The sequence below is a fragment of the Mytilus galloprovincialis genome, unplaced genomic scaffold (assembly GCF_965363235.1).
Source record: "Mytilus galloprovincialis unplaced genomic scaffold, xbMytGall1.hap1.1 HAP1_SCAFFOLD_42, whole genome shotgun sequence".
In the NCBI taxonomy this organism is placed as follows: domain Eukaryota; kingdom Metazoa; phylum Mollusca; class Bivalvia; order Mytilida; family Mytilidae; genus Mytilus; species Mytilus galloprovincialis.
In genome coordinates, this window is record NW_027467991.1 from 98,051 (window position 1) to 112,186 (window position 14,136).

General features: G+C 32.5%; 1 protein-coding gene across 1 annotated transcript; it reads right to left on the bottom strand.

Annotated features, from left to right (window-relative positions):
- Nucleotides 1-12,826, bottom strand: LOC143059918 (fibroblast growth factor receptor 4-like). The gene is made up of 3 exons (XM_076233501.1): nt 11,432-12,826; nt 3,687-3,936; nt 1-2,447 (listed from the first exon to the last, which is right to left on the bottom strand). The coding sequence occupies exons 1-3, from the start codon at nt 11,434-11,436 to the stop codon at nt 2,394-2,396; spliced, it is 309 nt and encodes a 102-aa protein (XP_076089616.1). The 5' UTR covers nt 11,437-12,826; the 3' UTR covers nt 1-2,393.
- Between the last annotated feature and the right edge of the window lie 1,310 nt (nt 12,827-14,136).

The window sequence follows — 14,136 nt, forward strand, 5'->3', positions numbered from 1 at the left end:
AAAGATTTATATTTTTTTTATTAGATACTATAATCAATAACAGATAAGAATAACAATACATTAAATCATTCGAAAACTGTTCATCTCAAAATGTTTAAATGTTCAATAAATGTTCAATACTGTTCAATCACACAATTGACCACTGAGCGTTTTTCAGCTCTATTGTTGCTTATCTATTCTCTATATGAGCAATCTCATATTTGATTATTGTTTTTACATATTTTAATTCCAGTGAAATATAATTTAATTAGAGCCGGCTAAATAGCAAATTTGCTATTTTGCCGCTGCCAGTCAAATAGCCACTGCCTTTTTTTTTACTATACATTCAATTTTTACTTGAGATCAACAATGTTAATTTTAGAACTGTATTTTCTTCAATTTAAGAACCTTGCTAAACTGCAAAAAAGATATGTTTTAGGAAAACAAAGTTCTCAATCACAACTTCGAAGATATTTATAAATATCTTGATCTTGGACTACTTGGTATTTTTTGCAATTTATTTTAATCTTTATATGATAATGTACTCCAAAGGTTAGTTTTATTTATAGACGAGATTAAAAAATGCAGAAGAATATAAGCTCTCTAAATATAAAAATGCTGTATATTATATTCCCATGAAGCATTTAAAATAAGAAAAGCAAAACCTGAACCTCGTTGGCATTTTGACTGTCCCTCTGGTATCTTTCGTCCCTCTTTTTTAGATATCCATGATTTATCCTTATTCTGTACATGGGATTTGAAAACTGACATGTATTCTTTTAACTTGCGAAAACCAAGAAAATGCTTATTTGGGCCCTTTTTGGCCCCTAATTCCTAAACTGTTGGGACCAAAACTTACAAAAACAATCCAAACCTTTCTTTTATGGTCATAAACCTAGTGTTTAAATTGCATAGATTTCTATTTACTTAAACTAAAGTTATAGTGCGAAAACCAAAAGTATTCGGACGACGACGACGACAACGCCAACCTGATACCAATATACGACCAAAAAATTAAAATTTTTGCGGTCGTATAAAAAAGTTAAAGCACTTTACCCATCTTGGTCGTTGGGTCCAAACAACCTTAGGTAATTCCCTATCATTTGTACTTATTGTTGACAAAGCTGTGCCGTAGGGAATTTTTGATAAATTAAAGTTGGAAGGTGGTAACACTACCCAAACTTTAAACCTTATAAAACCTTACCCACCTTGGTCCCATCATTTGAACTAAGTGTGGACAAAACCTTTCCCGATGGGATTTTTTTTTATGCATTGCAGAATAAAGGAGGTTGTTTCACCCTACCATAACTTTGGAACTCAACTAAAATAGTCCCACCTTTTACCACCTAAGGATTCGGGTCAAAGCAACCTTAGGCAATTGGCTATTATTGGTACCGTGTGTGGATAAAAGCTTAGCATAAGGTTGTCTTAAACACATTTCATTTACCAAAAACTTCTCATTTCCTCTTGCTAAACTGCATCTGCTATGCTTCTTTAATATGTACACATGTATGAATTTAAATGAAAATTTAATTCACTTATTTTCATTCTTCTAAATAATCAAAATTTGTACATTTGTATTCATTGAAATGTATACTAAAGTAATTCAACAGTATAACCAAAATCATATATAAAATAGTGTATAATGTTGCAAAGCATGAGCCAATAAAAAACAGTATTGTGCCTGCACAATTTCTACTTTCAGAATGATAAAACAGAAAAAACTATATTGACAATCCTGTGTATTGTTAGCTTAATTTTGTTGTAAAATTTAATATAGAAAATGTGGAAAAATGATGCAAATTTTACAGATCATAACTATAAAAGAACATTTTTGCTGTAAAATTAGTCAGTTGGCATTTCAACAACCAGGAGTATAGTTTCGTCATTTGATCGAAATAATTTGTTTAATACTCCCGGACAGTTCGCTGATTTGAATTTCATTATTTCTCAAAAGATCACAATTTGAAGTTCGTTCGTCGTCATTTGAACGCATTTTCGTCACAATTAATATAAATTGTCATCAAAAAACTTTGGACATTTCCATTTAAAAAATGACTTGAAATAAGTTCCTGTACTTTACATGATTAAACATATTTATCCTTGTCAACACAAATCACAAAAAAAAAAATCACAGACACTGGATTTCTAATAGTATTTCTTTGTCTTTGGTGTCAATGAGGTTGCACAGGTTGAACATTAGAGCAACAAAAACTTTTTTTTTGTTCACTATAGCACTTGTTGTAAAAACATGAGATTGAATAAGATGCATGGTTGTCTTCTTTGAACAATTAAGTCAAGTATAATTCAATATGTGGAAGACGATCTAGATGATTGAGATAATGAAACAACCACTGCCTATTAGTATAAAACACAGTTGTCAGTGAATGCCTCGTACATGAGAGAGACTATGATCATGATGATATGATGGGATGTATACTGTTACAATCATCTAGATTTGGATATTCCTGAAATGAAAAAAAAATATATTTGAAGAAGTATTGCAACTTTAGTTATAGCTAAAAATGGCAAAGTTTACTTAAAACTACTAATTAATAAGCAGGTTGTCTGATTCATTTGAAAATGTCAGGGCAGACAGATCTTGTCCTGATTAACAATATTACTCCATGTCAGATTTGATGTAAATGCTTTGGTTTCAGAGATATAAGCCAAATCTACATTTTACCCTTATGTTCTATTTTTAGCTATGGAGGCCATTTTGGTTATATCTTTTAAACACTTTACTCCAATGATGATTGTGGCCAAGTTTGGTTAAGTTTGGCCCAGTAGTTTCAGAGATTTTTGTAAAAGTTCAGGCTAGGTGAGCTAAAAATAGCCAAATAATTTTGATGAGAGAAACCTGTGTTCAAAACCCATAACAATAAGTTTGTTTCACTTTTTTGTCATAATTCAATAAGATGTATCACCTCAAAGATTAAATGAACCTGTCAAAACGTGGAAGTCGTCAAGTTAAAGTTAAAATAATTTGGAATTTTCTTGTTTCATAAATAATAAAAAAAACAAAAATCTTCCTTTTGGATAACAAATAGTTATCAAAGGTACCAGGATTATAATTAAGTACGCCAGACGCGCGTTTCGTCTACATAACACTCATCAGTGATGCTCATATTAAAATATTTATAAAGCCAAACAAGTACAAAGTTGAATAGCATTGAGGATCCAAAATTCCATTATTGATATTCAAACAGGAATGCATGACAACTGATGAATTCCAGGAAGACAACTATGAGGATCTGTTTGTGAAATGACAATATAATGTTGTCTTTGTCTGTAGACAAAACTTGGATGAGGATACCATACATTTTTTGTTTATAACCGTTGAGTAATTAAATTTCAAGGATAACAAATTTAAGAAATGATGACAAAATAGCATACCACTCATATTGTTAGAAATGTGAAAGATATTTTTTTTTACATATTTGTGGTCTTGAAAGATATTTTTTACTTTTTTTTCCTACCGACCAACCTGACTTTTTAATGTGAAAAATATGTAAACCAGCAAAATTGAAAAACCCTGGCCTAACAGAAAATACATACAAAATTACACTGACATTTGTATAATATAGACATATATTTGAGAACAAGATTTATAAAGTAAATATCAAACTTTAAATGAATTTATAAAAAAAACCATTTTGACTATTTATTTTTTCTGATAATTCCATAATTATAGAATAAATACTTACTTCACTTCTGTTGTCCATAGAGGTCAACATTTTATTAAAATCAATAACAAGGTTATTGAAAGATGGTCGCCCTGATGGATTCTCATGCCAACAGGACTGCATCGTTTTATTAATTATTTCTGAAGCATATGGAGGTCTGCCCATTCTATGACCTTCTTTTAAAAGTTCAAATAATCTTTCCACAGGTACAGATGGATAAGGATTCCCTCCGAGTGTAAATATCTCCCACAACAATACTCCATAGGACCAACTATGAAAAAAAGATTAAAATTGTAAAGAACAAGGATTAATATATTTATGAATAAATTTAAATTACTTAGTGAATCAAAATATGCTTTTATTTCAACCATCTTTGCAATTTATTTTTACTTGAAGCAAGGTCCTACAAAAATCAGTCATCATAAAGTATCTGTAAGGCCTTTTTTGGGGGAAAATATTACTGCTGTAGAACCTGTGATATAAATTCGTTAAGGTGGTACCCAACACTTTAACTCAAATTAATTTGGCTCCTTTAATTTTCTTAAAATGTTGACAAAGTATTTACTTTGACCCTTTGACAAAAATATAAAAATTTCAAAAAGTTTGAACCAACCGTTTGATCAGAAAAAATTACACTGGTTATATAGCAGTTTGACAAACACTTATTTTGATCATTGAGAAGCTTAATACTCCCTTATGATGCCCCTCATGGGGGGGTCCTAGTAATCACATAATCACCATTTTTTTGCCAATATAATCACATAATCATTAAATATTTGCTTATCGTTAGTAATCAAATAATCATAAACTAAAAATACAGTCCTAGGTAATCAAATAATCATGAAATATTTGGCTTAATAATCAAATAATCATTAAAAAAACGGCCAAGTAATCACATAATCAAAAACCCCATGAGGGCCCTCCCTTATGAACACAACGTCATTAAAACGTTCTGCTGATTTTACAGAGTTATCTCCCTGTAGTGTTAGGTACCATCTTAAGATGATATACAGGCATACATGTCAAGTGACATGATATTCGCGTGTAATACACGCTTTTTTAACAGTTTACACACGAGGATTTTGTCACTTGCGTGCATTGTACAGTACAATATGAAACAAGTTGAATTAAACTATAGTAGCAGTCTTTTGACCTTTGTTTTCGTAAGACTTAATTTCCAGAACATCTACATCATGTTTCTTATAAATGCTAACACAAATTCTTTATAGAATATGGAATCATTTTACTGTTTGTTCAAATCTTTCAGTATTTTAAGCTATAAAATAAAATCCTCTGTTCAAAACAGTTCTCTTTTTTATGTTTTTATTAATATCCAATAATGGCACTTTTCCCTAGTTAATTAAGATTGGAGTTGAGTGCACCTACACAAGGGTGCAATCAACATTTTTTTTCTCTATGACATCATATTTTAGGGACTATGCATGAGTGACCCTTAGTGGTGGAAGGATTAATAAAGATACTTGTATAAAACTAGATATCACTGAAATCAGAATGATCCCTAGTTTATAATGAAATAAAAAAAAAGCGACTTTTAATATATTAAAATAATTTCATCCAAAGAACATTGGGAGGGGGGGGGGGCTTAAAAAAAACTGAAATCAGGTCATGCACACACCTATGAAGACCTGATTGATGTCTTTTGGGGTATTGGTGGCAGAGTGCTCTATAGTAGTCAAAAAAATAACAAACCAGATGCCCCGCAGGGCGCAGCTGTATACTACCGCAGAGTCAAACCTTGAAAAGTTGGCGCAAGTATGGACACAACATAAAAGCTTGGTACAGCTCTGAATTTGGATTGTGATTAAATAGTTGACACAATATAGGTTTCTGACACGAATGAATGTGGTCTATGAACTTAAACATAAAAACTTAAAAATTTCAAATTGGACATTTAAAAACCAATTATGCCCAAATTGGCACCTCAATCAACCAGATGCTCCGAAGGGGGCAGCTTTATACGACAGCAGAGGTTGAACCCTGAACGGTTGGGGCAAGTATGGACACAACATAAAAGCTTGATACAGCTCTGAATTTGGATTGTGATTAAATAAATATAAATAGTTGACACAATATAGGTTTCTGACACAGAATGAATGTGGTCTAACAACTCAAACATAAAAACTTAAAAATTTCAAATTGGACATTTAAAAACCTATTATGGTCCAATATCCAAAATCTAAATATATGGTTAGATTCAGCATATCATAAAACCCCAAGAATTAAATCTTTGATGAAACCAAATCATGTTCAATTTTAGATCCCTTTAATTAGACCTCAATGTGGACCAATTTGATAACCAGGTCCAAATATTAACCAGATGCTCCGCAGGGCGCAGCTTTATACGACCGCATAGGTTGAACCCTGAACGGTCGGGGTAAGTATGGACACAACATTTAAGCTGGATTCAGCTCTAAATTTGGATTGTGATTAAATAGTTGACACAGCATAGGTTTTGGACACAGAATGAATGTAGTCTAATGAACTTAAAATAATTTTTTTGTCTTTGAGCAATCACTATGCTGTTGAATATTAATCCTCTCAAAAAAATGGTTGAAGAAATTTTCTTTTTATTTATGAAATCTGAAATGAGAAAAATTAACCCCCCCCCCCCCCCCACCACCATTTTTTTTTCACATCCCCCTTTCCCTTTTTTCAAAACTGATCTCAATTCAAATTTCTAATGGAGTTTGAAACAATAACTACTCATTTAAATACATCATAAAATATTAAAATGTAACAAAAAGTGCTTGTTATCACTGAATGGTAAAGAGTGTTTTAATTTATCAGTTGGTAGTAAAAGTGAATATACATTGTGCATTGTATAAAACAATGATTTAAGTTGATTCAACTACTATTCTGGACAAAGAAAGATAACTCCAATCAATTGAAAATTTCTTGCTATTGCACAATATTGTGCAATTAGATATTTCTTGCTATTGCGCAATACTGTGCAATTGAAAATATTTGCTATTGCACAATACTGTGCAATTGAAGATTTCTTGCTATTGCACAATACTGTGCAATTGAACATTTTTTGCTATTGCACAATACTGTGCAATTGAAGATTTCTTGCTATTGCTGAATACTGTGCAATTGAAAATTTCTTGCTATTGCACAATACTTAATATAATAATTTTGGATCCTGATTTGAACCAACTTGTAAACTGGGCCCATAATCAAAAATCTATGTACATGATTAAATTCAGCATATCAAAAAAGCCAAAGAATTCAATTTTTATTAAAATCAAACTTAGTTTAATTTTGGACCCTTTGGTATTTAATGTAGACCAATTTGAAAACGGGACTAAAAATTAAGAATCTACATACACAGTTAGATTTGGCATATCAAAGAACCCCAATTATTCAATTTTTGATGAAATCAAACAAAGTTTTATTTTGGACCCCGATTTAAACCAACTTGAAAACTGGGCCAATAATCAAAAATCTAAGTACATTTTTAGATTCAGCATATCAAAGAACCCCAAGGATTCAATTTTTGTTAAAATCAAACTAAGTTTAATTTTGGACCCTTTGGACCTTAATGTAGACCAATTGGAAAACGGGACCAAAAATTAAGAATCTACATACACAGTTAGATCAGGCATATCAAAGAACCCCAATTATTCAATTTTTGATGAAATCAAACAAAGTTCAATTTTGGACCCTTTGGGCCCCTTATTCCTAAAAACCTGTTGGGACCAAAACTCCCAAAATCAAACCCAACCTTCCTTTTATGGTCATAAACCTTGTGTTTAAATTTCAAAGATTTCTATTTACTTATACTAAAGTTATGGTGCGAAAACCAAGAATAATGCTTACTTGGGCCCCTTTTTGGCCCCTTATTCCTAATCTGTTCAGACCTCAACTCCCAAAATCAATCCCAACCTTTCTTTTGTGGTCATAAACCTTGTGTTTAAATTTCATTGATTTCTATTCACTTATACTAAAGTTATTGTGCGAAAACCAAGAATAATGCTTATTTGGGCCCTTTTTTGGCCCCTAATTCCTAAAATTTTGGGACCAAAACTCCCAAAATCAATCTCAACCTTCCTTTTTTGGTCATAAACCTTGTGTCAAAATTTCATAGATTTCTATTTACTGAAACTAAAGTTATAGTGCGAAAACCAAGAAAATGCTTATTTGGGCCCTTTTTGGCCCCTAATTCCTAAAATTTTGGGACCAAAACTCCCAAAATCAATCTCAACCTTCCTTTTGTGGTTATAAACGTTGTTTTAAAATTTCATAGATTTCTATTCACTTTTAGTAAAGTTAGAGTGCGAAAACTAAAAGTATTCGGACGACGACGACGACGACGCAGGACGACGACGCCAACGTGATAGCAATATACGGTCGTATAAAAATCTAAATACATGGTTAGATTCAGCATATTGAAGAACCCCATACATTCAATTTTTGTTGAAATCAAACAAAGTTTAATTTTTGACCCTTTGGTCAAAGGCTGTTCCAATAGATAAACCATCTAACATCATAGTACTATCTTACTACACCATAAAAAAACAATTATACCAAGGATGTTTCAATAGATAAACCATCTTACATCATATAATTATATTACTACACCATAAAAACCAATTATACCAAGCATGTTTCAATAGATATACCATAAAAAATCGTAGTACTATCTCACTAAACAATAAAAACCAATTATACCAAGCATGTTCCAATAGATAGACCATCTAACATCATAGTACTATCTTACTACACAATAAAAAGTAATTATACCAAGCAGGTTTTAATAGATAGACCATCTAACATCATAGTACTATCTTACTACACCATAAAAACCAATTATACCAAGGATGTTTCAATAGATAGCCCATCTTACATTATAGTACTATCTTACTACACAATAAAAACCAATTATACCAAGGATGTTTCAATAGATAAACCATCTAACATCATATAATTATATTACTACACCATAAAAACCAAATATACCAAACATGTTTCAATAGATAGACCATCTTACATGATAGTACAATCTTACTAAACAATAAAATCCAAATATACCAAGCATGTTTCAATAGATATACCATATAAAATCGTAGTACTATCGCGCTACACAAAAAAAAAACCAATTACATCAAGCATGGTTCAATAGATAGCCCATCTAACATTAAAGTACTATCTTACTACACCACAAGAGTGCACACACTGAAATGTCTCGCCTTCTTTACTAATTCCTGATACTATCTTGATAGACCTAAATATAAAGCTTTATTACAACTGTCACATAAACTCAACATTAACCAAGAAAAGGAAACATTTATCAATCAACCATGAAAATGAGGCCAAGGTCAGATGAACCATGCCAGGCAGACATGTACAGCTAACAATTTTTCAATACAACAAATATAGTTGACTTATTGCTTATAAATAAAGAAAAACAGACCACAACACACAAACACTTAAAACTTAGCAATGGACCGTGAAAATGAGGTCAAAGTCAAATTAAACCAGCCTAACCAACATAAAGATCATAAAATATGTCCATACACCAAATATAGTTGACCTAATGCATAAAGTATTAGAAAAATAGACCAAAACTAAAAACTTAACTTTGACCACTGAACCATTAAAAAAAAGGTCAAGGTCAGATGACACCTGTCAGCTAGACATCTACACCTTACAATCATTCCATACACCAATTATAGTAGACCTATTGCATATAGTATAAGAAAAACAGAGCAAAACACAAAAACTTAACTATAACCACTGAACCATGAAAAAATGAGGTCAAGGTCAGATGACACCTGTCAGCTAGACATGTACACCTTACAATCATTCCATACACCAATTATAGTAGACCTATTGCATATAGTATAAGAAAAACAGACCAAAACACAAAAACTTAACTATAACCACTGAACCATGAAAATGAGGTCAAGGTCAGATGACACCTGTCAGCTAGACATGTACACCTTACAATCATCCATACACCAATTATAGTAGACCTATTGCATATAGTATAAGAAAAACAGACCAAAACACAAAAACTTAACTATAACCACTGAACCATGAAAATGAGGTCAAGGTCAGATGACACCTGCCAGTTGGACATGTACACCTTACAGTCCTTCCATACACCGAATATACTAGACCTATTGCTTATAGTATTGAAAACGGGACCAAAAATTAAGAATCTACATACACAGTTAGATTTGGCATATCAAAGAACCCCAATTATTCAATTTTTGATGAAATCAAACAAAGTTTAATTTTGGACCCTTTGGGCCCTTTATTCCTAAACTGTTGGGACCAAAACTCCCAAAATCAATACCAACCTTCTTTTTATGGTCATAAACCTTATGTTTAAATTTCATAAATTTCTATTTATAAATACTAAAGTTATGGTGCAAAAACCAAGAAAAATGCTTATTTGGGTCCCTTTTTGGCCCCTAATTTCTAAACTGTTGGGACCTTAACTCCCAAAATCAATACCAACCTTCCTTTTATGGTCATACACATTGTGTTTAAATTTCATTGATTTCTATTTACTTATACTAAAGTTATTGTGCGAAAACCAAGAATAATGCTTATTTGGGCCCTTTTTTGGCCCCTAATTTCTGAACTGTTGGTACCAAAACTCCCAAAATCAATCCCAACCTTTCTTTTGTGGTCATAAACCTTGTATCAACATTTCATAGATTTCTATTTACTTAAACTAAAGTTATAGTGCGAAAACCAAGAAAATGCTTATTTGGGCCCTTTTTGGCCCCTAATTCCTAAAATATTGGGACCAAAACTGCCAAAATCAATCCCAACCTTCCTTTTGTGGTCATAAACCTTGTGTTAAAATTTCATAGATTTCTATTTACTTTTAGTAAAGTAAGAGTGCGAAAACTAAAAGTATTCGGACGACGACGACGACGACGACGACGACGACGCAGACGACGACGCCAACGTGATAGCAATATACGACGAAATTTTTTTCAAATTTTGCGGTCGTATAAAAATTTTAAAAAATCTTGATTTATTAAAACAGGGGACAATATTAGAAATTTCATCTAACATTTTGATCCTAGTTTTATTAATTTCTGAACATGTTATGATAAAATGAAATTCATCTTCCACCTCTTTATGGCATAAAGGACATATTCTATTTTCTAAAGCTGTTTTGTTGTATCTACCGCGATCAACAGCCAACATACTATAATTACTTATTCCTATTTTAGCATAATTTTTTGTAACATTTTTATCTAAATTCAATATAAGGTACTTTTCTAGTTCATACTTTACTTTAAATTTTCTGTAGGTTCTTAGTTTATTTCCATTTATTGAATTATCATCATTAAAGAGACAATTTCTCCAAAATATAATGTAAATTCCATTGAGCTTCTTCACGACGGCTAAAAGTAATCGTTTTTTTAGAGAAGAACCTACTACCACTTCATCAACAGACCACAGCTCACGTGGGGCTCTTGCTTCGTGGCTTATTCTACTATGCACACTAACAATTTGAAACAAAAGGGTTCTCATTTTATAATGAAGTTTGATGTCTTAATAGCTATTGTAGAATGAAGAACAGCAATCGAAAGGTAGTTAAACATTAATGTATGCTAGAAGATATGTTTCAGGTATTTGTCGAACCTGGGACACATGTCGTAGAAAGCTCGCTACAAGGATAGGGCGGCGACTTCGGTGGCGGCGTTATCTACCTGCCTAAAAGCTTTATATTTTAGAAAGTGGAAGACCTGGAAGCTTCATACTTTGTATATAGATACCTCATGTTACGAAGTTCCCGTCTGTCACATGTCCATTGTCCTTGGCCTCATTTTTATGGTTGTGTGACGACTTGAAAATAGTTAAGATTTTTTTTTAATGTTAATTTCTCTCCTATTAAGAGTACTAGTAATATGAGTTATATGATAACTATATTTGGTATGTGCGTACCTTGCAAGATCCTCATGCCCGTCAGACAGATTTCACTTGACCTCAACCTCATTTTTTGATCAGGGAACAAGGTTAAGTTTTGGTGGTCAAGTCCATATCTTAGATACTCTAAGAAATAGGTCTTGTATATTCGGTGTATGGAAGGACTGTCAGGTGTACATGCCCAACTGACAGGTGTTATCTGACCTTGACCTCATTTTCTTGGTTTAATGGTTATAATTAAGTTTTTGTGTTTTGGTCTGTTTTTCTTAATCTGTTTGCAATAGGTTTACTATATTTGATGTATGGAATGATTGTAAGGTGTACATGTCTAGCTGGCAGGTGTCAATTGGCCTTGAACTCATTTTCATGGTTCAGTGGTTACAGTTAAGTGTTTTGAGTTTTGGTCTTTTTTTCTATTACTATATGCAATAGGTCAACGGATTTGGCTATACTTCTTGGACCTTTTGGATTATAGCTCTTCATCTTTTATATAAGCTTTTGATTTCAAATATTTTGGCCACGAGCATCACTGAAGAGACATGTTTTGTCGAAATGCGCATCTGGTGCAAGAAAATTGGTACCGTTAATATTATTATTTGTTGTATGCAAATATATCATTATGTATTTGTCATTATCGCTATTTTGTGCATTTTGCCTTTGATCTTTTTTTGTGATAATTTTTCAGTTCGTGCTACTTGCTTGAGAAGGAAAATTATAGCTAAAAACTAAGCAGGCACGTGGCGTTGCTAGAATAGCTATAAACAGATTATCATTGGTCATCTCAACTCGATTGCCTTTCTCGATTTCGCCGTCCCGGTTCAAGCGAGAAAATCAATCTCGTTGAGATGATCAACGATATTCTAAATAAAGTCTCGCAGGTTTAATTGACTTTGATCTCATTTTCACGGTTCATTGCTCAGGTTAATTTTTTGTGTTTTGGTCAATTTTTCTTAAACTATAAGCAATAGGTCAACAATACTTGTTGTATAGAAGAATTATAAGCTCCAATTTGATTTCATTCAACAAATTAATTCATGACCTGCATGTATACGCTTAGAACACGGCAACGTAACAAATGGTGAATATTTATCATCCGTGTAATTTGGTCATAAGGATATTTGCAAACTTTCAACGGATTGCCAATGAGACAACTATTCACAAAAGACCAAAATGACACAGACATTATCAACTATAGGTCACCGTACGTAAGAGTTCATAAAATACAAATATTCCGCGTGGAACACCTCCTTTTGCTTCCTTTATTTTCACCCTTTGGATGGGACCTTCAAATTTAATTTTGCTTTCTAACCGATAAATGCATATACAAATCATGATGCATTTTTTATGTGTACTTTAAGGGCCCTTGATTGGAACAATATTCTTCTTTTTTTCTATCATAGAAATTACAATAAAACTTTCCAACAGGCTGTGTCTACTTAACGTTAACATTAATTGGTACTCGTTTCCCCTGATACATGTTAGACTGAGTCCTTTCGCCTGTAGAGTCTGTTCATCAGAAGTTCACAAAACTGTCAACGTTGCTATTACAAAAGGAGTGATTACATTAATTCAAAATCCATGACCCAAAATTTTTTACAAATGTAGTTTATGTCATAAAACATGAAGAAACAAATTTGGGAAGGGTATAAAAATATAGCAAGTAACACACTGTTCACACTAGCAATATTGACTAAGGTGATCAGACACCACTCTTCATATGTTGTCTTAGGTTAACTCTGCTCACCTTGAACACATATTGACAATGTTTACCTCTGGTCCAGTTACAATGATTCTTTGATCAAATAACACACTCATTTATGTTGGTAACCTCTGGTCACCTCGTACATATATTCATTATGTTGACCTCTGGTCACCTTACTATAATGCTCACATAACACAATCGTTCACTTTGGTTACTTCTGGTCACCAAACACATTCATTGACGTTTTTTACCTCTGGTCGCCCTAAACCGCTATTCATATATTAACTTCGGTTCATGTTTGTAGATAATATCAGTCAGTACTTGAGGTACAGTTAATGTGTACGTCAAAAAAACAAAGCATTTTCAAAGTTTTAATGGTTGCATACAATTCAGTACTCACGAGCGTTGGATGTTTGTAGATCATATTGGTCAATGCTTTAGGTACAGTTCATGTGTATGTCAAGAAGGCTGGGGATTTTGAAAGTTTTAATGGTTGCATACATTAGTACTCACAAGGGTTGTATGTTTGTAGATAATATCGGTCAGTACTTGAGGTACAGTTTATGTGTACGTCCACCAGACATAGCATTTTAAAATTTTTATGGTTGCACAACTTAGTATTCACTACGATTGGATACTTATAGATTATATTGGTCAGTACTTGAGGTACAGTTAATGTGTATGCCAAGAAGACAAAGCATTTTGAAAGTCTTAATGGTTGCATACATTAGTACTCACAAGGGTTGGGTGTTTGTAGATTATATTGGTCAGTACTTCAAGGTACAGTTAATGTGTACACCAAGAAGGAACACAAGGAATAAGATTAAGGTTATACTTATATCTATTCATGTT